Consider the following 26,585-nt stretch of genomic DNA (forward strand, 5'->3'; position numbering starts at 1 on the left):
AATATCATGTTTATCAGTCAGATAAGTAATAATATCATGTTTATCAATCAGATAAAAAGAAAGAAGTGTTTTATTTAACGACGCACTCAACACATTTTATTTACGGTTATATGGCGTTAGACATATGGTTAAGGACCACACAGATTTTGAGAGGAAACCTGCTGTCGCCATTACATGGGCTACTCTTCCGATTGGCAGCAAGGGATCTTTTATTTGCGCTCCCCACAGGCAGGATAGCACAAACCATGGCCTTTGTTGAACCAGTTATGGATCACTGGTCGGTGCAAGTGGTTTACACCTACCCATTGAGCCTTGCGGAGCACTCACTCAGGGTTTGGAGTCGGTATCTGGATTAAAAATCCTATGCCTCGACTGGGATCCGATCCCAGTACCTACCAGCCTGTAGACCGATGGCCTGCCACGACGCCACCGAGGCCGGTATCAATCAGATAAGTAATAATATCGTGCTTATCAGTCAGATAAGTAATAATATCCTGTTTATCAGTCAGGCAAGTAATAATAATGTTTATCAGTCAGGTATGTAATAATATCATGATTATCAGTCAGATAAGTAATAATATCCTGTTTATCAGTCAGGTATGTACTAATATCATGTTTATCAGTCAGATAAGTAGTAATATGTTTATCAGTCAGATAAGTAATAATATCATGGTTATCAGTCAGACAAGTAATAATATGTTTATCAGTCAGATAAGTAATAATATGTTTATCAGTAAGATAAGTAATATTATCAGTCAGGTAAGTAGTAATATGTTTATCAGTCAGGTAAGTAGTAATGTTTATCAGTTAAGTAATAATGTTGATCAGTGAGGTAAGTAATAATAACATGTTTATTGGTTAGTTAAATAATGTTTATCAGTTAAATAATGTTTATCAGTCAGTTAAGTAATATGCTCACTATAGTCAGTTAAGTATAAAATATTTATCAGTCAGTTAAGTAATAACATGTTTATCAGTCAGTTATTTAATAACATGTTTATCAATCAAGTAATAATATAATGTTTCATAGTCATGTAAGTAGCAATAACATATTTACCAGTCAGATAGGTAGTAACGTGTTTATCAGTCAGTTAATAGCATGTTCATCAGTCAGTTAAGTAACAACCATTCTGTGGAATTTAATGTCTCACCTACCATAAACTTTTTCAGTGTACTTAGATGAACATCCATAGGTTCAACTATAAATCAAGTTTCACCGACCCAGGACTTATAGTTTGTAAAAAACTGATATAAATGCAAAATGAACATTGACCTTTAATTCAAAAGTTGATGGTGTTGCCACTTGTAGAGTAATATTACCAATATCCCCCCCCCCCCATCCCCCCCACCCCCCACTACACCCTCTTCTCTCTCACTAACCACTATCAACTAACAACTAACCCACTGTCCTGGACAGACAGCCCAGATAGCTGAGGTGTTTACCTAGGTGTTTGCTTTATCTTAATTGGATATAAGCACCTAAATAAGTTCAAATGAATGAATCAGTTTCAAAGTACATGTATCATGGATTATATGGACTATAAATAAACAAGAACTACCATAAAGTAATTTGATGCTATTGCTAGTGATTTACACCCATACATGTACATTTCAATTTATGTTCACAACTAAACAAATTAAAAACTAATATTTAAATAAGTTATATTTAATTTTATTAACCAAATTTGTGTTATGAAAAAAATAATCTAGTCCATTATGATGAACATCCAAAGGTGTAACTATAAACCAAGTTTGTCAATAGTTTGTGAGAGATTGATTTTAACTATTAACAGCAACAGACAGGGAAATGAGAATAAATGACAGCATAACTAACTGAAGTCTTCAAATCAACAACTCAAGCCTACCTTCTTTTGTTTGTTGTAACACTCCTTTGAAATAGCCATGGAATAAGAAATGCATTTCTGACTTTTAACAGCAACAGCTTGGCTGTGCACCAGATAGACGAATTCTGTTTCGTATGTTTTGGCCACATATACATATGGCACAAGAGGGGGTACGTTCATTTTTACTGTTCATATGTACACTCTTACCTCCACAAGAATAAAACACAGATTTTCGTATCTACTGTTTTAACAGATTTTGCCAAAATGGAATGTAAATCCAAACTTGTTGATATATTTTTTTTATTACATATGATTCGTAACTGTTGGTAATCAAGTTAAAAAGCTATTTGAGTAACGGTTAAATCACATACTTTTTTGACAGATATATACATCACAGGTAAGAAATATTCCATCAATTCAGATACATAACCATAACCAGTGACATGATGATTAAACCCATATCTGTGCATAGCCGCCTGTGCTTGGCAAGTACAAGCAAATGAATGAATGAATGAATGAATGAATGAATGAATGAATGAATGAATGAATGAATGAATGTTGTACTGTGGCTTAATCACTAGTCTGTCCCACCCTCCTACAGAAACATTTTTGTAAATAATTTCAGTTTTGTTTGGAGCAAGAATTAAAGTAGACATGTTTTGGAAATAACAAAACAATACTATTTTTGTGTGTAATTTAGAAATCAATCGTCTCAGAAATAAATAACTGTGGGAAGGACTGTAAGTAAATTTGTTCCCACTGACCATGACCAAAACCAGTTCAAATGTTTGCTGTTTTTTAATCAAAGGGATTTAATGTCCCCAAATAAATGTGAAATGCCACTTAGATGTCTAGATCACATGATTACCTAGTGTGCAACCTGCACTAATATTCTACTTCAGTGCCTTGACTGACAAGCCATGTCATTACATCAATTAACAAGCCCAGTTAGTGTCTAGACCAGCAGGTTATCTCAGTGACTTAACAAGCCACATCAGTGCCTAGATTAGTAAATGACATTACTTGCCTAGATTAACATGCCAACATAGTGCCTAAACAGACACTGCCTTTACTAACATAGCCACAATCAGGGCTCACACTGGGTTCTTGTTTGCTTTAGCCAATTTTCAGATGTATAGAGTATTTCCTTTAAAATAAAATGTGGTTAACAGGGCTCGAAACAGCCAGTGGCCAGATAGCCAAATGAAACCAATGTCCCGTTTGGGCGACTTAAATATTAAAAAAATAATGGCATTAGTTAACCAAATAATATTATGTTGGCAATCTTCTTTAGAGCTGTAACATATGAGCCACTATTAATATTTGTATTCCACATTAAAATCATGCTCGTGGTTCTCTTACCATAATTTGCCGACATCCATTATTATTTTTTGGGCCACCATATTTTTGGGCGAGTTTCGATCCCTGGGTTAATTTAAGGAATAATTTATTAGCCAGATACTAAATGACTAGATTTTAAAAAAATTAAAAATTGTTTAATGACATCACTAGAGCACATTGATTAATTAATCATTGACTACTGGGTGTCAAACACATGGTAATATTGACAAGTAGGCATCAGAGTAAACCCAATCAGTTGAATAGATCCACCGAGGTGGTTTGATCCTGCGATGCAAGCACCTCAAGCCAGCAATCAACTGACTGAGCTAAATCCCATCCATCTAGACTAACAAGGCACATTATATGTAGTGCTTAGACTTATTAAGCAATATCAGTTATTAGATCTATGTGAATGAAGACATTACTGAAATATGGGTATAGAATTTTTAATACTGTAAAAAACAAAAGGGTGGTTGGTGTGCCCATTTCAAGTGAAGATTCATTGATAACTACCTAAGTCCATGTATGTGGACATGGTCAGTGACTGGATCTGAGGCCGAATTGAGAGACATGTGTTAGACCATTAAGTAGATCCAAGTGATGTTCTTACACCATATTAAGGAAATCAGCTTTGTGCAGGACACCATACAAAGAAGACTAATTCACTATCCTAACACTTTTATTAATCCCATGAAACAAAACATACTGTAATCCTTTGTGCATTCATGTGTAAAAAAGCCCAAACATTTACATTATTAACCGATTAAATCTATCAGACATGCCTGGATGAGCAATGAGAATATTTGCTGACTGTATATACTGGTGTTGGACATCACGCACAATTAGAAGTAGTGAATGGTTGAACGGCTGTGATAATGTGTGGGAGAGAGGTGAAGTAACTGAACAAACATTCAACACAGGTACGGTTCTTGTTGTGACAGCTTCTGGTGACACACGGCCAGTCTGCCAACCATGACAGATTAACTCCTTATTAGTCATTCATTCGTGCTCCGGTAGCTTCATTAAGACAGAATGTGTATATATGATGGGGGAGTCTCACCTTCCAAAAGTTTCACTTTTATTTATAGGTGACTGCAATTCATTTAGTGCAGTGATTTATTAATGAGCTATTACCTGTCTCAATGAGTCATCTCATACCTGCATTTTAAACTGACTTGTCACACATCGAAACTGTAACACACATTTGTGGAATGTACTCCCCAGTTTAAGAAACACTGAAACCTTCACACACATTTTTGGAATGTACTCCCCAGTTTAAGAAAAGCCGACTTAACTGATCTTTCCAATTTCGGTATACCATTTTAAAGGAATAATTGTCTGAGACCACAATTTATCAATGGTTAAATTAAACCAGTTGTTACTTGAACTGTAGAAATACGATTCAAGAGACATCCTGGCACGTTCATGTTTGTGTTCTTCTTGTGATGAATGTGTATGAACATTTACTTACTTTAATTTGCATGTATTTGTTTATACATAAGAAAAGATAAAAGGTTGAAAACTTTTCCATTCTGATCTCAAATCAACACTTAAAAACTGGAAATACAAATTTACTTTGCTTTTCGGGAATGGTGCCAAAATATATTTGAGTCCAACAACAAAAATGATAAAACCCTGAGATGACTGTAGTTCAACTTTAAAAAATACAAAACATTCCAACCAAAATTCCTCAGGATCGGAGTTACACCTGTAGCAAGTACCTAGGTGTTCAGCCACTTTATCAAATTACACTAGTCAGCTTAGATAACTCTGTGCAATTTGTCAAAATACTAATCAAGGTTCCCTTTTTAAAAAATATTTACCAACATATACCATTACTGCTTGGTCACCCTTTTATTGGAGTGGAATGTCCCTAAAGGCTATCACTGCATCACCCTTTCACCTGAGTGGAATGTCCCACATAGGTGACAGAGGGGAAAGCGGCACACTTGTCAAACTGGCTTTTCTGGCCAAGTCAGCTGACCTGAGCCGACAGTGGTATATTCAAACTGTTATCTGATAGAGTCTATTGTGGTGATCTACTCAGTAATAGCACAGCAGTCCGTCAACACACACTGAGCCTGTGTGTACACCACAAAGCTTGTTTTCAGATCCTAATGATCCACAGTAAAGTGTTTTAGTCAACAGGAACTGAAATGAAAAATTGCTTCCCACCAAAAGAATAGAAAACTAGGATGATGTGTTGAAAAAGAAACCGTATTACAAAAACCTTTTTGTCTTGAACAAATTTACATGGATCACAAAATACACTTTACAAAACTTGGGCCAGTGCTTATAAAACTTCCAGAGTCCTCAATCTCTAATGACACCACACACATGCAATTTGTATGACGTTGCCATGGTGTTAAAGTCTCAGACTCTATTACTTAGTGTTAATCTCGAGTCCAGATTTTTTTTTATAAACACCAATCCAGTTCTTTGCTTCATAGGGAGGAAAAGGTTCTTGTTACCCGATTTGTGATTCATGACAGAAAATCCTATACTATCTGTAGAAATGTGCATACTTTAATTATGCTAATAATCAGTGTAAAAAGTGTGTATAAAGAATAGTACAGAAAGTGCACATAAAGATTTTTAGTCCTAATAGAAAACACCCAAAACAAAGATGTCATTTTCATTTTTACAAAAATGTCCTCCCATAACATAACAAATAAATTATATGATGATGACATTATTGTTCAAAATAAAACATTTCACATTTACCCGTCTTTTTTGTTTTTATAAAAATGTACATATATATATATATATATGTTTAATGACACTCCAGCACAAAATAGAGATCGGCTAATACCTGCCCATGACCTAACAAATGAACTGAATGACGACGACTAAGGAAGTATGAATAATCATGAGTTCAAAATGCCACACTTACTCCTTTAGCCGTTTTCTCGTCTTCTCTCTTGAGGAGGAAGCGTCCTTCGCGTACGTCCAGCCCCCAGTTCAGCTGTACCCACAGCGGCTTCTCATCCAGCTCCAGCTTACGCTCCTCTGAAACACACAGCAAATAGTGCAATTATTGCTTGCAATTTGAAAAAGCACTAAAACAAAAAGTTTGGCAAAGAAAAAGAAAAAGGAAGAACATTGTTTTGTTATGACACCATTAGAGCCATATTGATTAAGTATATCATCGGCCATTTGTCAATTCTGATATATACTAGTGGGAGCAAGTCAACTCGTCCCCAAACCAACTTGACCCCAAACCAACTCGCCCCCTACCAACTCTATTCAGCGGTTGGTCAATTCGCCCCACACTGTTTAGTCAACTCATATCATTACCATTTTATTAATTAATATACCAATATTTTAAGCAATAATGTGTATTAAATATTGTTGAATATACACACCAGTCGGAAGTCTAAAAGCCTTGCCTGATCATACCTTTAAAGGGACATTCCTGAGTTTGCTGCAATTTTTAAGATGCTATAGACTAACAGAGACTTTTAATGATTGTGATTACATATTAAATATATTTTTCTTCATAAAATATTAGTAGCTTAAAATATTAAACGTGTTTCTGATCGTTCTAATATTTGTACTAGGTTAAATTTCATTTTATTTCCTAATATATACTCATCAAAAAAAAGAAACGCAAAAGGGTACAAATGGGTTATAACTCCGATTTTATGTTTCCTACCGGTTCATGCTTTGTGAATATAAGGTCATTGCATGTCCCAAACACATTCCCACGGTTACATTCGATAAAACGCAGCTACTGTACAATAAAGTTCCAAAATGTGAATATTCGCAAAAACGCAGCCACGTGCAAACCATGTCACCACTGCACGTGCGTTGTCTGCACGTGCAACATGAACACCGACAGTATAAAAGTGCAGGGTGTTCGCTTGCCTGGCCTCTGTATCTGGCCGACAGTTGACAATCCAGGACATGCCACGTCTCAGTGAACCGCAGAGAAACAATGCCATCGGCCGACTAGACGCAGGTGAATCCAGAACGGCCGTTGCCAGGGCATTCCATGTGTCCCCAAGCACCATCTCCAGACTGTGGGACCGTTACCAGCAACATGGATCAACACGTGACCTCCCTAGATCCGGTCGACCACGGGTCACTACCCCCGGGCAGGACCGCTACATCCGGGTACGCCACCTTCGGGAACGATTGACTACTGCCACCTCCACAGCCGCAGCAATACCAGGTTTGCGCAGGATATCCGACCAGACCGTACGGAACCGCCTACGTGAGGTAGGAATTCGTGCCAGACATCCAGTTCGAGGTGTCATCTTAACACCACAACACCGTCGACTCCGACTGCAGTGGTGCCAGATTCATCGACAATGGCCTCAACCGCGATGGAGACAGGTGTGGTTCAGTGACGAGTCCCGATTTCTGCTCCGACGTCATGATGGAAGATGTCGCGTGTATAGGCGTTGTGGTGAACGTTATGCGGCAAACTGCGTGCAGGAAGTGGACAGATTCGGCGGGGGTAGTGTCATGGTGTGGGCAGCCATCTCACACACTGGCAGAACTGACCTGGTCCACGTGCAGGGCAACCTGAATGCACAGGGCTACATTGACCAGATCCTCTGGCCACACATCGTTCCAGTTATGGCCAACGCCAACGCAGTGTTCCAACATGACAACGCCAGGCCTCACACAGCACGTCTCACAACGGCTTTCCTACAGAACAACAACATTAATGTCCTTCCTTGGCCATCGATATCACCGATTTGAACCCAATTGAGCATCTATGGGACGAGTTGGACCGACGCCTCCAACAGCGACAACCACAGCCCCAGACCCTGCCCGAGCTGGCAGCAGCCTTGCAGGCCGAGTGGGCCACCATCCCCCGGGATGTCATCCGTACTCTGGTTGCTTCAATGGGCAGGCGGTGCCAGGCAGTTGTCACCACACGCGGAGGCCACACCCGGTATTGACTCCAGATGACCTTGACCTTGGTGGTGTGTCCTATCACTTACTCACAATGGACTAGAGTGAATTGTGAACAATCCTGCAACATTTGGTAATTATCGGACTCACCATTCAATAATTAAATCAATTCTCCAAATGTTACGACAATGTGGTTTTGCATTTCTTCTTTTGAAGAGTATATATGAAATTATTGAAGACAAAATCCAGTTTGAGCTTCTTACAAATATTAAGATGACCAAAAACACATCGAATATACAGACACTGATATTCTAAACAAGAAAATATATTTAATATGTAAGTTTAATCGTAGAAATATTTTATTAGTCGGAAACATCTTACAATGCAGCAAACTCAGGAATGTCCCTTTAAGGAAATAAGGGACAAGCTCACAAATGTCGTTGAAATAGGCTTGACAGTTCATTGTAATAAATTATTATTTATCCAATCTTCCCAATATAAAACCATTTAATGAGTGGTTGTAATAGCAGAGTTTTACTGTAATATTAATAAATAAAATGACACCAAAGTTGTAGATATTCATTTTTAATTTTATCACAATTATTCAGAGATAGTAAAGTTTCTGGTGAGTTGTCCAAACACTGGGGCGAGCTGACCAGCATTCATACTAGTTAGTTGTCTTAGTCTTAGAGAAAATCCACTACATTTTTCCATTAGCACAAAGGGATCTTTTATATGTATTTTTACTTATACAAAATGTCAAAAAACTATTAAAATGAGTTGAGATACATGTAATTTATATACATGTATGTACTACACTAGACCTTGTCTTTTATAAATGGAGAATAATGACAATCACTTTGTTAAGTGAATGGCTCTATTACAAATATTTGTTTTAAATATTCCAAATATAATGTAACACACACTGAGAATGATCAAACATATCTCTTCGTTAAGATTTTTTTTTTCTTTTTTTTTTACACATTGGTAATAATTTTATTTTATTTGTTGACAGAAGTTAATTGTTTTGTGCTATCAATTTGGGCAAGTGAGAGCCATTTAATCTTTCTTAGTCTGGCTGCCACACACTTCAGGTACATTGAACCCTGGTGTCTAACATTAATGTTCTTTCATCTACATATACCTGAGTTCCATACCCTGAAACCATATGCAGTACAGGTAAGGAGACCGTTTTATTGTCAAGTGACACTGGTATTCTTTCCTTGTAGCATTTTAAACATCCTTCCCCGAGGCTATCATTGCTGAAATGATCTCATCTTAGCTATTATAGTATTAAGATTTAAAAATACTTGACAAGCTACTGTTTCTGGCATCGTGTATATATTCCGTTTATTCTCATACTGATATACCTAAAGTCAAGGTTCAAGCATGCTGTCTTGGACAAGTTTCTAAAAATTGCAAGAATGATCTTTTTGTTCATGAGTCGCTCATGCAAATCTAAGTTTGCATAACCTTTATTTTGTTTGTACACTATATTTGAGACATCACTGATTCATTTATGTGGACAAAACAGGTTATGCAAAAAGGAAATGGGTTTCCTGAATTTCTTTTTGCATAACTCATAAATAGGTCATATACAAACTTACAATTCTCTGAGGCCTGCACTGCCTTGTTTATTTGGTCGGTCCGGTCCGTCGGTCTGTGTCTGTCTGTCTGTGGGTCTATTGGTCTGTCTGTTGGTCTGTCTGTCGGTCTGTCTGTCTGTCTGACAGGTGTTAACAGTTCATTGTTAATGGTTAGTGAGAGAGAAGTCAGTGTAGTGGTCTGTCTGTCTGGTCTGTGACAGGTGTTAACAGTTCATTGTTAAAGGTTAGTGAGAGAGAAGTCAGTGTAGTGGTCTGTCTGTCTGGTCTGTGACAGGTGTTAACAGTTCATTGTTAAAGGTTAGTGAGAGAGAAGTCAGTGTAGTGGTTTGTCTGTGACTGGTGTTAACAGTTCATTGTTAATGGTTAGTGAGAGAGAAGTCAGTGTAGTGGTCTGTCTGTGACTGGTGTTAACAGTTCATTGTTAATGGTTAGTGAGAGAGAAGTCAGTGTAGTGGTCTGTCTGTCTGTCTGTGACAGGTGTTAACAGTTCATTGTTAATGGTTAGTGAGAGAGAAGTCAGTGTAGTGGTCTGTCTGTGACAGGTGTTAACAGTTCATTGTTAAAGGTTAGTGAGAGAGAAGTCAGTGTAGTGGTCTGTCTGTCTGGTCTGTGACAGGTGTTAACAGTTCATTGTTAATGGTTAGTGAGAGAGAAGTCAGTATAGTGGTCTGTCTGTCTGGTCTGTGACAGGTGTTAACAGTTCATTGTTAAAGGTTAGTGAGAGAGAAGTCAGTGTAGTGGTCTGTCTGTCTGGTCTGTGACAGGTGTTAACAGTTCATTGTTAATGGTTAGTGAGAGAGAAGTCAGTGTAGTGGATGTACACCTCCCCACTGATGCGAGTACCCACTATCTGCTAAAGTCTGAACTGGGATACAAACTCTGTACCCACCAGTCTTAAAGCTGACAGATTAACGGGCAGTCATGGTACATACTAGTAAACACAGGTACATGTACTCAAGAGCAGGCATGTAGATGGCAGGTTAGAGTAGTAGCCAGAGGGGCAGTATGCAATAGGATTGATTAGGCCAAGACGTCACTACAACACACGTCATAGCCTACAATGGTTTTACGATATGGTAGTTAAAATATCTTCAAAAATATGGACTCTGGGACCCGTTTTACAAAGAGATCTTAACACTAAGATCAACGCAAGTGGATAAAGTAGTTATGTATGTGGTATTAGCACTAAGATCACTTCGTAAAACTGGGCCCAGGACTATTAAGTGTGTAACATACATGGTGTATGGTCAGTGTGACTCAGTCTGAGAGAGAGGAGGAAACCTGCTATAGTATTATTGATATGATGGCCTGTCTGGGAATGTGCAAAAGAAATATCTAGTCTATAATACTATAGTATCACATGACTTGATATAGATAACATGGCACTGTGGTTGGAGATGAAAAAAAAAAAAAAATGAATATCAACTGCATCTTAGATGAACACTCCATCAATGAGCTATAGGGCCCCTATTTTCTTCATATTTGGAGCTTTAATAGTATATATCTCATCCTGGAGACTATGAGAATGCCTTGCTGCAGTCAGGCATAACATATATCGTGGTCATAGGTTTCTTCTCCCATCTCTTGGACTATGTACTGTGTTTAAAATACAATGTAGACACCCAGTGAATATTAATTAAACATTCATATATTAGCATGTGTACTTTGTGTGTGGGGAGGAGGTTGTTTATAAAAGCAGTTTTCTCAGCTCCACACAATGGTTTTACCAGTCCGTAGACTCTGAGCCAAGAGTAACAGTATACTAGACACCACACTACATAGAACAACTCACACCTCAGCAGACAAAAACTGCCTCTTTCAAGTGACAACATAATGAAGGAAATACTACCAGGCTTGGCTCAACATCCCACACAGAATAGAAACTAGAGATACTTGTAGCAACAAATGTACCGATTGAGTAATGGCATTAACGACATGGCAGATGAAAGAAAAATATAGCCATGGACATTGCTTACCAATCTGTAATCATTATACCATACAGAACAGCACATACCACAGCCTTTGATACATATATACCAGCCAAAGTCACAATACCAAATTAATGAAAATGGAAGATTTCCAACATTCAGGAAAATCATGTGATCATTCTGTTTTCACAGGAGTAACACATGGCTGTTCAGTGGTTATAAGGTTCACTTAAGATACCAGGCCTGGTGCTTATAAATCTTTCAGAGTCTAGACTCAAGACTAATAGTCTGAGGTCTACAGTAATGTCATGACAACGCCATACAAATTGTATGCATGTGACATCATTAAAGATTGAGTCTGGACTCAGTTTTATAAGCACAGGCCCAGGAGTTGTAAGACTGAACACATTCTACATGTCCAGACATTAAATCTGATGATGTTTCTTTTTAAGGATTCCATCAAAATTTTAAATAAAATGTCCCAATGGATTTTAAAATTGACAATTGGTGAATTTGGCATGTGCTAGAGCTGTATTCCTAGGTGGAGGTGGGGAAACAAAACTACATTTATTTATGTCTTTGACAGCAAAAGGAATAAAGTGTATAAGCATTCCCATCTCTAAGTTCTGCTGTCCAGTAAAGTTGTGATGTTTACGTTGCGACACTAGATAAGAAGACAGACTTAGATATATACAAATTCACACACAACAACAGAAAGACACAAGTCAGATAGAAGTCAGATGAGATAAGAACTACTGTATCGGAGAGATTTCAGTCGACCGTGATCAATGTTATAACAAATTAAGTCAGTCAGTCATACAGAGTATCACCTTGGTCAACAGGCCCTCACAGATGTAGGCAGAGAATGAACAAATGTACTGAGACACCAGCAGGAACAAAACTCAGTGACCGCTGGGTCAGATGTGCATAGATTACATGGAATGAATATCTACACCACAAAGAAGATGTGGATTGTTAATTCATATCTGAGCAGCGACTATCAGACAGACACATACCATTCAAAACGTAACAAATAATATTCTGTTCAGTATCATGTTGCAATTCACAATGTAAGATTCAGAGATCACAACACATTTACAAAATGTCAAATACTATTTGTTAATTAATTTTCATATTGAAAGGAACTGTTGCTAATTAATTTTTTTAAACAAAATGTTTCTTGAAAAACACATAACTATTGATATTCTCTATGTATATACCACTAACCTGGCCAACTAAAGAATATAATGGTTAAAAATACCAAGATATCAGCAGAACACCATACCTTCAAATTTAATTAAACAATATCATATTTCCTGATTTGCTTTGCAAAGTTTTATTGTTTTGACCAACACTTCATCATGAATGACATAGAAATCCATTATTCAATATTATTCTCTAAGGCTAATAAGGCTTGTGAATTTTTAAAATAACTGATCCCATGGCTAGTGGATTAGAAAATTCCAGTCAACCAGATTTTTAAAAATTAAGAAGAAATAAAATCAACTGAATAAACAGATTTGTGACTTTTTACCAATCATGATTTTTTTTTATGAAGAACATAATGTACCATGCACTGTATTTATTTATTTAATTAATGTAGTATTTGTATTCAATACCAACATAGAAATCATTCTTAAAATACTAGAACTTTACCCCAGCTATAGCTAGAATATTACTAGAATGCATAAGTGACAGTGAACTTAAATCTTTTAATAATGGGTTTTTACTCTTTGAACTCAAAATCAATGATTGATAACCACTGAACAGTTTTGATTATGACAACCCAAATTAGGTACCGTATACTACTATGTATAAGCCAAGTTAAAAATATAAAAAACACATGTCACTGATTATGTCATTTGTAAACCCCCCCCCCCCCCCCCCCCAACTTTTACACCCAAAAATTGTGTAAATCCCCCATCTCAAATATCTAGATAGAAATCGAAGTGAAACCTGATAAATAACTATTTAATATCATCTATGATCATGTTATTTTCTCAGTGGGATGACTCCAACTGCTGGTACTGAATAACTAATTTAGCTGATAGGCTTATCAGAAATCTTTCCACGTGTACAGGTGATCCATCAACAGTGTTTACTAAACACAAGCCCTGTATGTGTAACGTATAACTACAGGTATGGTGTACAAATGGCTAACGTTTTATCAGCTCAAAGTAACCATGACACTTACATGTAATTTGACCCTCAAATCAACAAGTTGCTTTGGAAGACAACATAGCTGACCTACATAAACCGATACACAAGTACTGGTTTAACGACACCACTAGAGAACATTGAGTTATTAATCATTGGCTACTGGATACAAGTACTGATGTTAATAGCTGATCCTGGTAAAGTGCTAGCTTGATGCGCCATCGGTTTGAGATCGAACCCCGTCAGTGGGCCCATTGGGCTATTTCTCGTTCCAGCCAGTGCACCACAACTGGTACATCAAAGGCCATGGTATGTGCTATCCTGTCTATGGGATGGTGCATATAAAAGATTCCTTACTGCTAATCGAAAAGAGTAGCCCATGAGTAGCCCTCAATATCTGTGTGGTCCTTAACCATATGTCTGACACCATATAACCGTAAATAAAATGTGTTGAGTGCATTTTTAAATAAACCATTTCCTTCCTTCCTTTTAATAACTAATCCAACTAAGGGTTAGTCATGCTATCCTGAACACACAGCTTAAATGATTGGGAATGTACCACTACTAAATATGGAAGTAAGCATGTTTCAGTGCATTTTGGATACAAAGACATTAATTAAATAGTGTATCATTATAAGCATTACAAATAAACATAGATGTATTTGTTATTTTGTTTGGATGTAAACAGACCTCACTGTTTAAAAGGAGCTTTCACTCATATTTAATAGCAAATGATGTTGCAGTTATGGGAAAACATGTTGTTATAAGATATATACACAGACAGATCTGACTAATCATTCACAATTTAATTCTGAGGACAGATAACTAAACAGTGGTTTTCCAAGGATCGATTATATGACTGAAAATTGATATACATATATGTACTATATAGCCAATATTGATGATGAAAGTCCAATTCCAAACATTAGCCTCTCATAGTGAAACTCTAAACTGAGTTAATCCTGTCTCTGTGATTTCCCAAGTATTCACCAAGACTGTCAACTTGTTCTATATTATATTTTAACACCCAATAGCCAATGTATTTTTCATGCTGGAGTGTAGTTAAACATTCTTTCATTCATTCATTCTATATTACCGTATTTTCCCATGTATTATGCACTTTTTTCCAGAAAAATACAGGCTAAAAATCGGGGTGCGTATTATACATAACAATAGAAAATATTATCTTTTTAAAATGTCCAGCGATCACCCATAGTTCACAGTACTTTACAGGTACTAATCACCAGGATTCTTAAATCGTACAATTAATATTTAATTAGCAATCTGAGAAAGTGATTAACCGTTACGTAACATGACATGGACATTCATAGCATTACTGAAACAGCAGCAAACCATGACATCACAGAATGGCTGTCTAAGATGTCATTTGAGAATAGACATAGAAAAAAATGCGATAACTACTGATAATATACATACCCAAATAATTACCTTCAAAAAAATTATTTTATAGATAGAATTAGTTTTATTTGCATTTGCCACACTGAAGTGTACACCTGTAATAATACTGCTGTTTGATTTCATACTTTACGGTATTTATTCTACTGACACATTATTAAATACAAATGAGGCCAGACTTTATTGACTTTAACGGTCAATAACACACTTCCTTATAGTGAGTGAAAAACTTTAATTACACTAATAAAATGCTACAGTATGCTCAGAAAGTTGATCATATGAATGGATACATGTGTTTCAAATGAACATTGCACTAACAGACTGGTGCTAAATGTGTTATAAATACAGTTACATGTGGATGAACAGAGAGACATGTGAAGAAATAAAATCATGGAAGATATTTGCATCCTGTCGCCTCTCAACATACAGTACATTAGGTATTCAACCTATACCTGACAGCTGTCAAGTGCACTGATAAATATCAAGTACACAGACATAATTAAGTCTTCCTGGTCAGGTGGTTTACTGTCTACCATGTACAGAAACCATTCCCAGACATCAGTCTCTTGTTTTACTCAACAGCACTTGATACTCATGATGGTGCAATACAATCTGTATGGCATGCATGTGGAAGTATTTAAACATGCAGGGTGGGGATGTACAGTTGGCTAAATAATGGATACTCACCTAAGGGTAGATCGACTGACCTTGATATGGTCATGGAGTAATTTACACAGTGGAAGCATATTTCCTTCCTCTACCACTCTCCTTCCAACCCCCTATCTCTCACCCTACCAGGTATTAAAATCTAAGTCATGTTTTAAATCAATTCAAATGGTCCTAGTTTAGAAAATGATAACATATTATGTTGGTTAACATAGGTTCCTTTCTTTTCAGGTATAACACTGACTGTATGTTATATATATATATATATATATATATATATATATGTGAATTTATTTCTTGTTTTACTTAAACAATGAGGAGTGTGATGGTGTAATATGGCTGTATGTTACAAATGTGGATTTATTTTTTACTGTACTTAAACAGTAAGGTGTGTGATGGTGTAATACTGGTTGTATATTACGAATGTAGATTTATTTCTTGCTGTACTTGAACCGTGAGGTGTATGATGGTATAATACAGACCGTAATTTATGAATGTGGATTTATTTCTAGCTGTATTTGAACCGTGAGGTGTGTAATGGTGTAATACTGGCTGTGTGTTATGAATGTAGATTTATTTCTAGCTGTACCTGAACAGTAACGTGTGTGATGGTGTAATACAGGCTGTACGCTTTCACACCGGTTACCTGAGGCTGATTCAAACAAACATCTGTGTCATGACGGGAGTATTCCAAGTATGCAGAAGCAATGGCAAACCTAGATAAAGTGGCACACCATAACTCTCTCACTCTTCATTGTACTTCCTGTCACTCTTCACAATAACATGTATACAATCATGATCTGTAGTAGTCTAATAAAACCTCAACTTGTATCAAGTCAAGTACAACAATGCAATATTTGTTTTCCATCATGTTCCTGGTTACATCAGTAACAAAGTTTGGTCACAATAACTCATATGCTCTACAAGTTCTTACAGTTTAAACCAGCGCCGTCGATATAAATAGGAGTGGGCGGAGCTTAAATCCAAAATGTTTGAAAGTTTGACTGTTTGAAGACACAGCTTTATTGGGGGTACATTTTTAATATTTATGGAACAATTAGAACATATTATAACTCCAAATTTGATCCGCTTGTAGATAAATGTAAGAGAAATAAAGAATGCTTTTAATTTCTATACAAAGCTATTGTAATTAGAGGTAAACTGGAACTTATAACTCTGAAGCGTAGAATTGAATAGTCGTATATGGACATGTGACGTAGCTTGTTTATGTCACATGACAACCATGAGTAACAAGGCGCACGTGGAACGGGCCACGTGGAATAATAGTATTTTTGCCCCTCACTTGCAAGGTAGCAAACGTCTTATTTGCAAAATACATTTAATAATAATGCCTTTACAGGTGTCTACTCACGATTTATTGCCACTTATGCCCCATATACGATATACCATCGGGGTTTGGGTATAATGACCTGACTAACGACAGACCACAGTGTGGCATCATTTCTCAGTGTCCAGACATTTTCCTGGGTGGTACCTCTATCTAAAGATCGCATTTTGCTCTGTTGATATCGGGCATCAAGCCATGCGCCTCGGCGAGAGAACATTTTCCAGAATTTTTTATAACGTTCTTTCCGTAAACCAGCATTACGAATATGGGGTGCGGCGCCATTTTCTAACCAATTCTGTCTATCGGACGTAACACATGGCACACAAAAACAAAATGAACATTCATCGTCAGTAGGTGTGCTGTGTTGTCTGGCCGAGGTTCTGCCGTGTCCATCACTTTGTTCGAGAATTCTCTGCGACCCTTCCCGAGAGCCAGAACAGGTATTTTTAGCAATCCGGTTGGTGCTGTCAACCGGTGCGCATCCGACGCTTCGTCAAAGTGAGCACTACCTTCGTCCTCACAAACTGACCATTAATTTTTTATAACATCATTGTCTAAATCAAAATCGCTAAAGCGACAGAATGCCAATAGAGCTTCCGCTTGATCCTTGGTTATTTTAAAACATAATTCCCTTTTTTCACTCAGGATTTGTCAGCAAACGTTGGCGCACTTTTGATGGAAACTAAAACAATAGCCCCGATAATTTAATTACCAGGAATGTGCGACATTCCGCTGTAAAGGAGACAAAGCTACTAAAACTCTCTTCCGTTATCTTATATTCTGACTCGAATAATGTGAGTTCAGTGTCGCAATAAAAACAAATATATGCATGTATATATATATATACTACGTTTAATTTCACTGTGCATTATTAAATAAAATAATATTGTCGTTTTCTCATATGTATCTCATTAGTAGATAAGAAAATTCGCCCTTTAGAAAAATGGACTAAACTAAATATTAACACCAACCTGTATTTGTGGCGCCTTTTTTAAAATAATCAACACGTTTCTTCAATGTGAACATATTCCGAATTAGAAGCTTGCTTATTTAAAGATCGAAAATGCAGCGTATAAAAGACGAAAACAGACAAGAATTCGGAAGAAAGAAAAGAAAGTCAGATAAGGGTGATGAGATGCGAATAAGAAATAAACGAAGAAAATTAAAAGACGTTCCTCTGGTGACAGGAAATATTCGATTCTATGCTCAATCTAATGATGACAAAACTTTTCTCTTCAACAAAATAGATCGCGCAAAACTATTGTTGGATGACAGGGTTTCAAATACAAGCAACAGCACAATTCTACACGAGGCTTTTGATTTTTATCTTCAACAACATGCATTGCCACCAAGCAACACCGATGCAGATGATTTGGGAACCGCTCACAAATTTTCAACATATTTACCATGTCCAAAGGAACAGAGTACAGAAAAGATGTGTCTCATTACAGAATCGGCAATACAAAATCTTTGTGTCGGATTACAGGTGCATGCCCATGAATGTTCAAAACACATGGAAATTGAAACCGTAGAATACTCAGGGCACACAGGGAAAATTTAGTTGCACTGTGAGAATCAACACAGCATGAAAGTGGACACATCACCTCGTTTGCCGGGTGGATCATTCCTCGCAAATTTTCGCATCTTGCATGCACTTTTTGTGTCTGGTTTGCGATATTCACAGTATGAACGTTTTGTCACATCTGCAGGATTTGTTCAGTTATCAGAGACTTTCGTCAGTAGATTTTTAGATTTATACTGCTGCAAAACAAATAACATCGCTGATCAATCTATTAAAGATGCTGTTGACGAAGAAACGGCTATCACAACACTTCAATGTTCTGATATTAATTCTGACTTCAAAGGAATTACGATACTGACAGACGCAAGGCATGGGTGGCGAAAAAATGCACGGCATTCTGACATGGTTGCCATTGGATTTGAAACAAAAAAGGTCATAGGACTGGCAGTCGTCTCCAAAGATGACGATCCAGTAAGCCAAAGACATGAGACATTCGGTGTAAAGAAATTATACGACCACTTTGATAAATGTGGAATCAATGTCAACATCCACGGACACGACCGAAATGTCACCATAAATAAATACTTGTCAGAAAACCGTGTTGGTGTTACTAACGCAAATGACACATGGCATGCAACAAAGGGAATTAGTAAAGAAATGAAAAAAGTCTGCACTGGCCCTGTTAAGTTCCATGCTGTGAAATGGCACAGTGAATTGTCTGACAAAGCGGCACCGGTGAAAACGCATTGTTATTACGCCATGAAATATTGTGGTGGATCGTCAGAAAAACTGAGAAGTCTTCTTGACAATATAGTTTTACATTATCAAAATATACACGATAACTGTTTGCCTGAATCAAGATGCAAAACTGATAAAAACTACGAGCCCAGCAAAATCATATTGCAAGACCCGATCGCCATCAAACTTTTCGATTGCGCAATCAAGCGACTTGTCATATACAAAACACCGGAAGACTATGTCACATGTGTCGATACACACTATGTGGAATCATTCAACAATGCTTGTTTGGTATACCATGACAAACGCATTTCCTTCTCTGACAAGGAATATAAACGAAGAAGTAACCTAGCCATCTTAGACTGGAATGAAAACATTGGTCGCGATTTTACCTCGGTGACATTTTATGAAGATCCGCGTTGTCCACGCAGAACAGTTGGTAAAAACAATCTAAAACCGAAGACTCGCAACTTTGCACGAGATATTTGGGATTCTGTTGTGGATCATATTTATTTCTAATCTAAATGATAAAAAAAAAAAAAAACGGGAATGTGGTTCTTCATTCTAACGTTGCTTGAGTACAGCTTTCTTTCTCTGAGGCCACGTGTATTTATTTAATTATAACTCATAGACTGTGACCTTGTCGCTAGACTTAGATCACGTGATCATTATCTCTGGCTTGAAGCTCCGCCCATTTTATTGTCGGTAGGACCCACCGCAAGCGCGGGTTTAATGCTTTATGGACTTGTGAAGGGAATGGACCTATTGACCAAAGAATAGACATAAACAGATGTATGACTATAGATTGCTTTAAAGTCATGGCAATAAACACTTTGCCCAAAATAAGATGCCCAAATTAAGTATTATAAAGTATTGTCAACTATAAAACCAATTCAGCCAAAATCACTGACATTTTATAGGTTTAAAGGAGAGGACAATTAAGGCATTTGGCCTGGTATGCATATTCAACGATATATAATGCACATTACTGCTTAATATCAACACGTATAATTGTATAGTTAATTAATAAAACGGTTAAATGTGATGGCTATTATATATAACCATCATGGAAATAAACACTTTGCCCAAAATAAGATCAGTGAGTACAGTACGCCCTCTGGCGAGCTGGTTGTTACGTAATACTTAACGTGTCACATCAGGAATGAGCCTTAGAACTAGACACACACAATCTACCTGGTTTTTGCGGGATAATAAATAGTCATACATTGCAATGTTCTGTAATAATATACATCCCAGTAAGCCAGCAATAAGTATATCCAGCACTATATATATATTAGTTTTTAATATAAAATAAAATACCATTGTCAAAGTGGCTACACAACAAGTCGAAACATTTAACAATGTTTTGCCCATGCATTAATCTACGTACTGAAATGACACACGGGGTGTTTTCTTAGTTAATTGGTCTATGCTGTTAGTTGCTTCTACCTGTAATTCCTGATTGGCAGGTGTGTATTTGATTGGTAACCAGACAAGCCAATTAACTGACGCTGTCTAGACACAAAAATACATACCGGTATTGTGGAATATTACCTGTCGCCCCTAAAATTGTAATGGACATGGTTTATTACTGTAAATAGTTCTGTAAAACTATTTATCAATCTTCTGACTACTGCAGGCGAGATATCTCGCCCGACGTCACATCAGTCGACATACTGTACACTGTATACAGTGCATTCCCCAATTCATATTTCCCCGCCGTTTTGCACACGACACTCACCGGAAACGGAAATATAAAAAAAGAAAAAAGATTTCTTTTCAAAATGGTGGCTTTTGTTTTGATTTTTTCAATTGAAAATACCTTGAAATTTTGAGTTCAAAAAGTGGTTTTCGGCAAGTATTTTCACCTGACAACAATGGCGGCACGCCGCGGTCAGTTTCAGGGATCGATAGCTGATTGTGACAGCTAATTTGATAATAAATTTGATCATTTTACCAACAACGAAAATTACCAAATATTGCAATATGAATCATAGTTGGGGGTTTAAAAAAAATTCTGGTCAGAAAACCACTGTTATCGGGAATAGTGGACATAAATACTGGACAGCTGGCCACAAATGCCCGTAAGTAAACGCAACTTTTTCGATTTTTTGCCTAATTTTAATCACCATTAGCTGATCTAAAAATAGTAAAAGTTACAAAAAAAGACACGAAAATAATACTTACCGATTCATATATGAACTTTATTTCAGGTATTTATAAAACATTTAAGTGGATATATGTGAGTAAAAGTTAAAAACTTGTACCCACTCACCGTGGTTTAAAGGTTAAGCAGACTTTTCCATCTAAAACCACAGAACTGACCAATTACGTAGTCCCAAAGAAAAGAAAAATTATCACTTGGGTATCATGGGTTGTCGTTTTTGCTCCAAAGTAGCATATCAATAGGCCTAATAGTGTACATTTTTCCTTTGGATTATTAAACAGAGAAAAATACTATAACCCCATTTTGTTCCATTAATGCAACTTGAAATATAAAAATTTTTTTAGTTAAATAGTTTATTATATTATTACGTCATTTATGCTGTTTTACAAGTCAGGTTGATAAAAAAAAAGCGCCATGTCGAAAATTACTGCTTTTGTTTACACTGTACATACAGAAGATGGTCTGGAGCTGACCCCACTTCTAACCAAGCTATCCCACCGGACGTCACAAAAACGAAACAAAATGGTTGCCCCCAGTTAGCAGGAATAATCATGTTTTTTTATTAACTCTAAAATTACGCGTTTTTCATTTGCTAAAGTGTCAGTATGTGTTGGTGGTCCGGGTATGCATCTTTCTAACACACAAGGCTCTTGTTTGAGTTGACCCTACCTTTAAGTCCAAATTATCCTTTGATATACCAGTCATGGTGCACTGACTGGAACGAGAAATAGCTCAATGGGCCCACTGACAGAGATCGATCCCACACCGACCACGCATCAGGCAAGAGCTTTACCACTGGACTTATAACAATATAAGTATTAATGCACTGAACAGTCAGGCCCCATCAAAATGTTGTATCCAACATACAACTAGATAGCAAAACAATACCACAAATGACTGGCGGGTCACAAGCCAACACAGGAATACCTAGGAATACCTAGTGACTACCACATTGGTGTGAATACCTGCATGCTCTGTCCCAGATGTGCAATCATAGTTCAAGATGCAGACACTGGCTGTCTCAATACATTACCTTGTACATGCATCACAGTGTATAGAAGTCAATGCCTATCATTGTGTATCAAAAGCAATACCTATGACAGTATATCCAAGTCGATGCCTATCACAGTATATTAAAGTCAATGCCTATTACAGTGTATCAAAGTCAATGTCTATCATAGTATATCCTTGGAAAAAAGAAAGAAAGAAATATTGTATTTAACGACACACTCAACACATTTTATTTACGGTTATATGGCATCAGACATATGGTTAAGGACCACACAGATATTGAGAGAGGAAACCTGCTGTCACCACTTCATGGGCTACTCTTTTCGATTAGCAGCAATGGATCTTTTATATGCACCATCCCTATTGGTCCACTGACGGGGATCGATCCTAGACTGACCGCACATCGAGTAAGTGCTGTACCACTGGGCTACGTCCCGCCTACTATATCCTTGGAAGTCAATGCCTATCAGTGTGTCAAAGTCAATGCCTATCACAGTGTGTCAAAGTCAATGCCTATCACAGTGTGTCAAAGTCAATGCCTATCACAGTGTGTCAAAGTCAATGTCTGTACTTTTTATTTTGCTTTGTAATGCGGTTTCAACATTATTTCATTTTATTTTTCATTACAATCTTTCATGTTTAAACATGCCACCTAAAGAGCAGTTTATTTTTATAAAAAATTATGATCCAGCCAACACATGTGTTGTCTGCAAGCTAGTCTTCCAGTGCAATGCACAGATTACAGTAGTTATTGAATATATATAATTAAACATTAAATCTTGTTGAGTGCATTAATATTCTCATTCAACAGGTTTCTGTAAGTATTGCAACATTTGTTTAATGGTTTGTGTATGCCAATCTCAATGTAGCAGAGCCCTTGATATTCAGAACGCATTGCAACAGCAGTTTCAAGGCCCTCAGATTTCACGGAAACTATCGTTTCCGGTACCGTGCTGCCAAAATCATAGAACCAAAATTTTATTTCCCATGATTATTATATATATATATATATATATATATATAATAAAACAGTTTCCAATGGGTTCCCATGATCACAATGTACAGAAAGAAGTGTTTTATTTAACGAACCACTCAACACATTTTATTTACGGTTATATGGCGTCAGACATATGGTTAATTACTACACAGATTTTTTTAGAGTAAACCCGCTGTCGCCACATAGGCTACTCTTTTTACGACAGGCAGCAAGGGATCTTTTATTTGCGCTTCCCACAGGCAGGATAGCACAAACCATGGCCTTTGTTGAACCAGTTATGGATCACTGGTCGGTGCAAGTGGATTACACCTACCCAATGAGCCTTGCGGAGCACTCACTCAGGGTTTGGAGTCGGTATCTAGATTAAAAATCCCATGCCTCGACTGGGATCCGAACCCAGTACCTACCAGCCTGTAGACCGATGGCCTAACCACTACGCCACAGAGGCTGGTACAATGTACAGAACCGAAAGTGTTTTTCATGAAATTTTAAATCCTGAATTTCGAGGGCCGATGTAAAATATTTACATATAATTAAAATTAATCTTATCATTTCATAGGATCTATATACCATTTGTAATGTACTAATTTGAAAAGTGTTTAACCAACAGCATGACTATAATACAGGTAAAATAATAAATAATATTGCTTATCGCACATTTTCTGATTTAGTATCATTACAGCCTCCCAGTGTGTTAAGACGACAATGCATCGTTACTTGTCAATCACAGCGTTTTATCTCTGACAGATTCCAAACTTAACGGGTCATAAATCTATCGGTGTTAGAGGTAGCCGAGACAGCTAACTGCTTAAATTAACCAAGCATGCTAGATAGCATTACTCCACACAGGCCATAAACAGGTGCCACAAGCCACAGCCAGGTGGCACACGGACAAATGACAAATTGTCCGCTCTAATTTGGTATCCCATCTCAATACCTTTCTAGACACAGCGTCTCCAATCATGTTTAAATGTTAAATCTTTACCAGTTACTGCTATTTCTTGTCTAGGGTATAGTCAGGTCATAGGATCAATTTTGAAATATTTTCTTAACTTGGCAAGATGATCCCAAATCCCAAGATTCATTCTGCCAAGCCAGTCCTGGGAAAGTGGCAGTCTTCCTCAGGTAGAGTGGAAATAAGTAGACAGAAATCGAAAGTTTTTAGTGGGTTCAGGGGTATGCTCCCCTGTACAGTTTTGAAAACTAGATGTCCTGAAATGCAATTTCCTGCCTTCTACAAGTAAAATTCATCTCTGCCTTAAGATTTACTACTAATAGTATACACTCCTATATGTAGCGCTGTAAAGAAAACATTATCTTGCCGTGCCCAAACACCTGCTCTGGTACAGCTTTATCCTGTCATTCCAACATAAAACTTATGCTACATATATTTAGTTTTCTTACCCAGTTCTTCCTCTTTATATCTTTCACACGCATAATGATCACCACATACAAATCACAAAGTAAAAAACATATTGTGATTTTTTTTAAACATATATAAATTACTTACCACCATTAACATGCACTTCATACAGAGCATATTTGCCTTGTGTCAACATGCGCATATCGGGACGAAATTTTTCTACGAGGACTTCGATCACTTCGGCCGTTGTTGCATCGCTTGCCACACGAATACATTTTGTTACAACATTGGCACCACCTCCTTGAAAGAAAAACCTCACTACTCCATGGAACTCGTTATCCTGCAAGAAAAAAAAGAGACTGTTTTATTATTAAAGTTAGTGTATGACTTTAAGGGCTTGAACTTAACGATGACACTGGCGGCAATTACCATCGTTGAGTTATAAGTTATAAGCTGTATGTCAGGAGCATCACCAACAACACTTTCGTGCCACTGGATAAATATTACCAATGTCGGTAAAGCTCCTCAATGATGTACATTATCTGCCAGTATTTAACATTTGTACATTTGAACTATTTCTACAAACAGCAAAATAACCTTTTAGTCATGTTTATTTTCTACAAGTCACTTTTCAAAACTTCCATATTGGCAGACCCCTTTGCCTACAGCATTTTGTTTTAAATTACAAATTCATCTTCAAGCCCTGGTATGTTATAAGCACTTTCACACAGACAGGACAGCACATAACACAAACTTTGAGTTACCAGTCTGAGTCACTGGATGCTAGTTAAGATAGTGAAAGAGAGGAGTCCATTGATGGTGATTGATCCTATAACCCACCATACCTCAGGTGGGTGTTCTACTGCTGAGCTACATCCCACCCCTCTTACAAGACCTACCACAGCACAATGCTGCTTGGTAACACAGAGTGGGTTTTATACATTAAACTGGGACCATATTTCCGAAGCTATCTTAGTGCTATGGAATCATAAAACCATCTTAAGCTGTCATGTGTTGTAGTGAATTTCGTAATGCTCAGATAGCTTTGACAATCCATAATCAGAATACTAAAATATTTATCTGTGCTACTGTGTCTTCCATTCGACTTAAATTAATTAGTTTGACACCCAATAGCCGATGTATTTTTCGTGCTGGGGTGTCGTTAAACATTCATTCATTCATTTTTAAAATTAATTATTAACTAATACAGGTGACTGTGAGTCATAAAAGTGTGAAGGAAACGTGATTTCTCAAGCTGAAAGTGTACCTCTAGGTATGCAGTTATAACACCAAACATACATAAATGGAAATCTTTAACTTAAGAAAAAGCCAGAATTGAGGTGCCCAACTTGTTGAATTCCAAATAAATTACAGTGTTTTAAAATGGTTCAAAATTTACTTTATTCCAGGTGAACTTTATTAGTACAAAATGTGCATATGACATTTTAATTACGATACACACATATTAATTAATTAGTTTTTAGCAAACATGAAAGAACTGAGCTTCATTTGGAAGACGTCACATGTAGAATGTATATCAAGGTAAATATATTAATTTAATAATGCTGTCAGTTACAATTTATACATCTGTTTTATTGTGACATCATTTATATA

The 26,585-nt window shown here is 37.0% G+C and overlaps 1 protein-coding gene across 1 annotated transcript in view; it reads right to left on the minus strand.

Moving 5' to 3' along the window:
• The window catches only part of LOC121372588 (afadin-like), a 92,442-nt gene that overhangs the window by 54,502 nt on the left and 11,355 nt on the right, over nt 1–26,585 (minus strand). Inside the window, exons 2-3 of the mRNA XM_041498993.1 lie at nt 25,119–25,311; nt 6,079–6,194 (exon numbers count right to left, since the gene is read on the minus strand). Coding sequence (XP_041354927.1) covers nt 6,079–6,194; nt 25,119–25,311 — 309 coding nt within the window. The remainder of the gene's footprint in view (nt 1–6,078; nt 6,195–25,118; nt 25,312–26,585) is intronic.

The sequence above is a fragment of the Gigantopelta aegis genome, chromosome 4, assembly GCF_016097555.1.
Source record: "Gigantopelta aegis isolate Gae_Host chromosome 4, Gae_host_genome, whole genome shotgun sequence".
Lineage (NCBI taxonomy): Eukaryota > Metazoa > Mollusca > Gastropoda > Neomphalida > Peltospiridae > Gigantopelta > Gigantopelta aegis.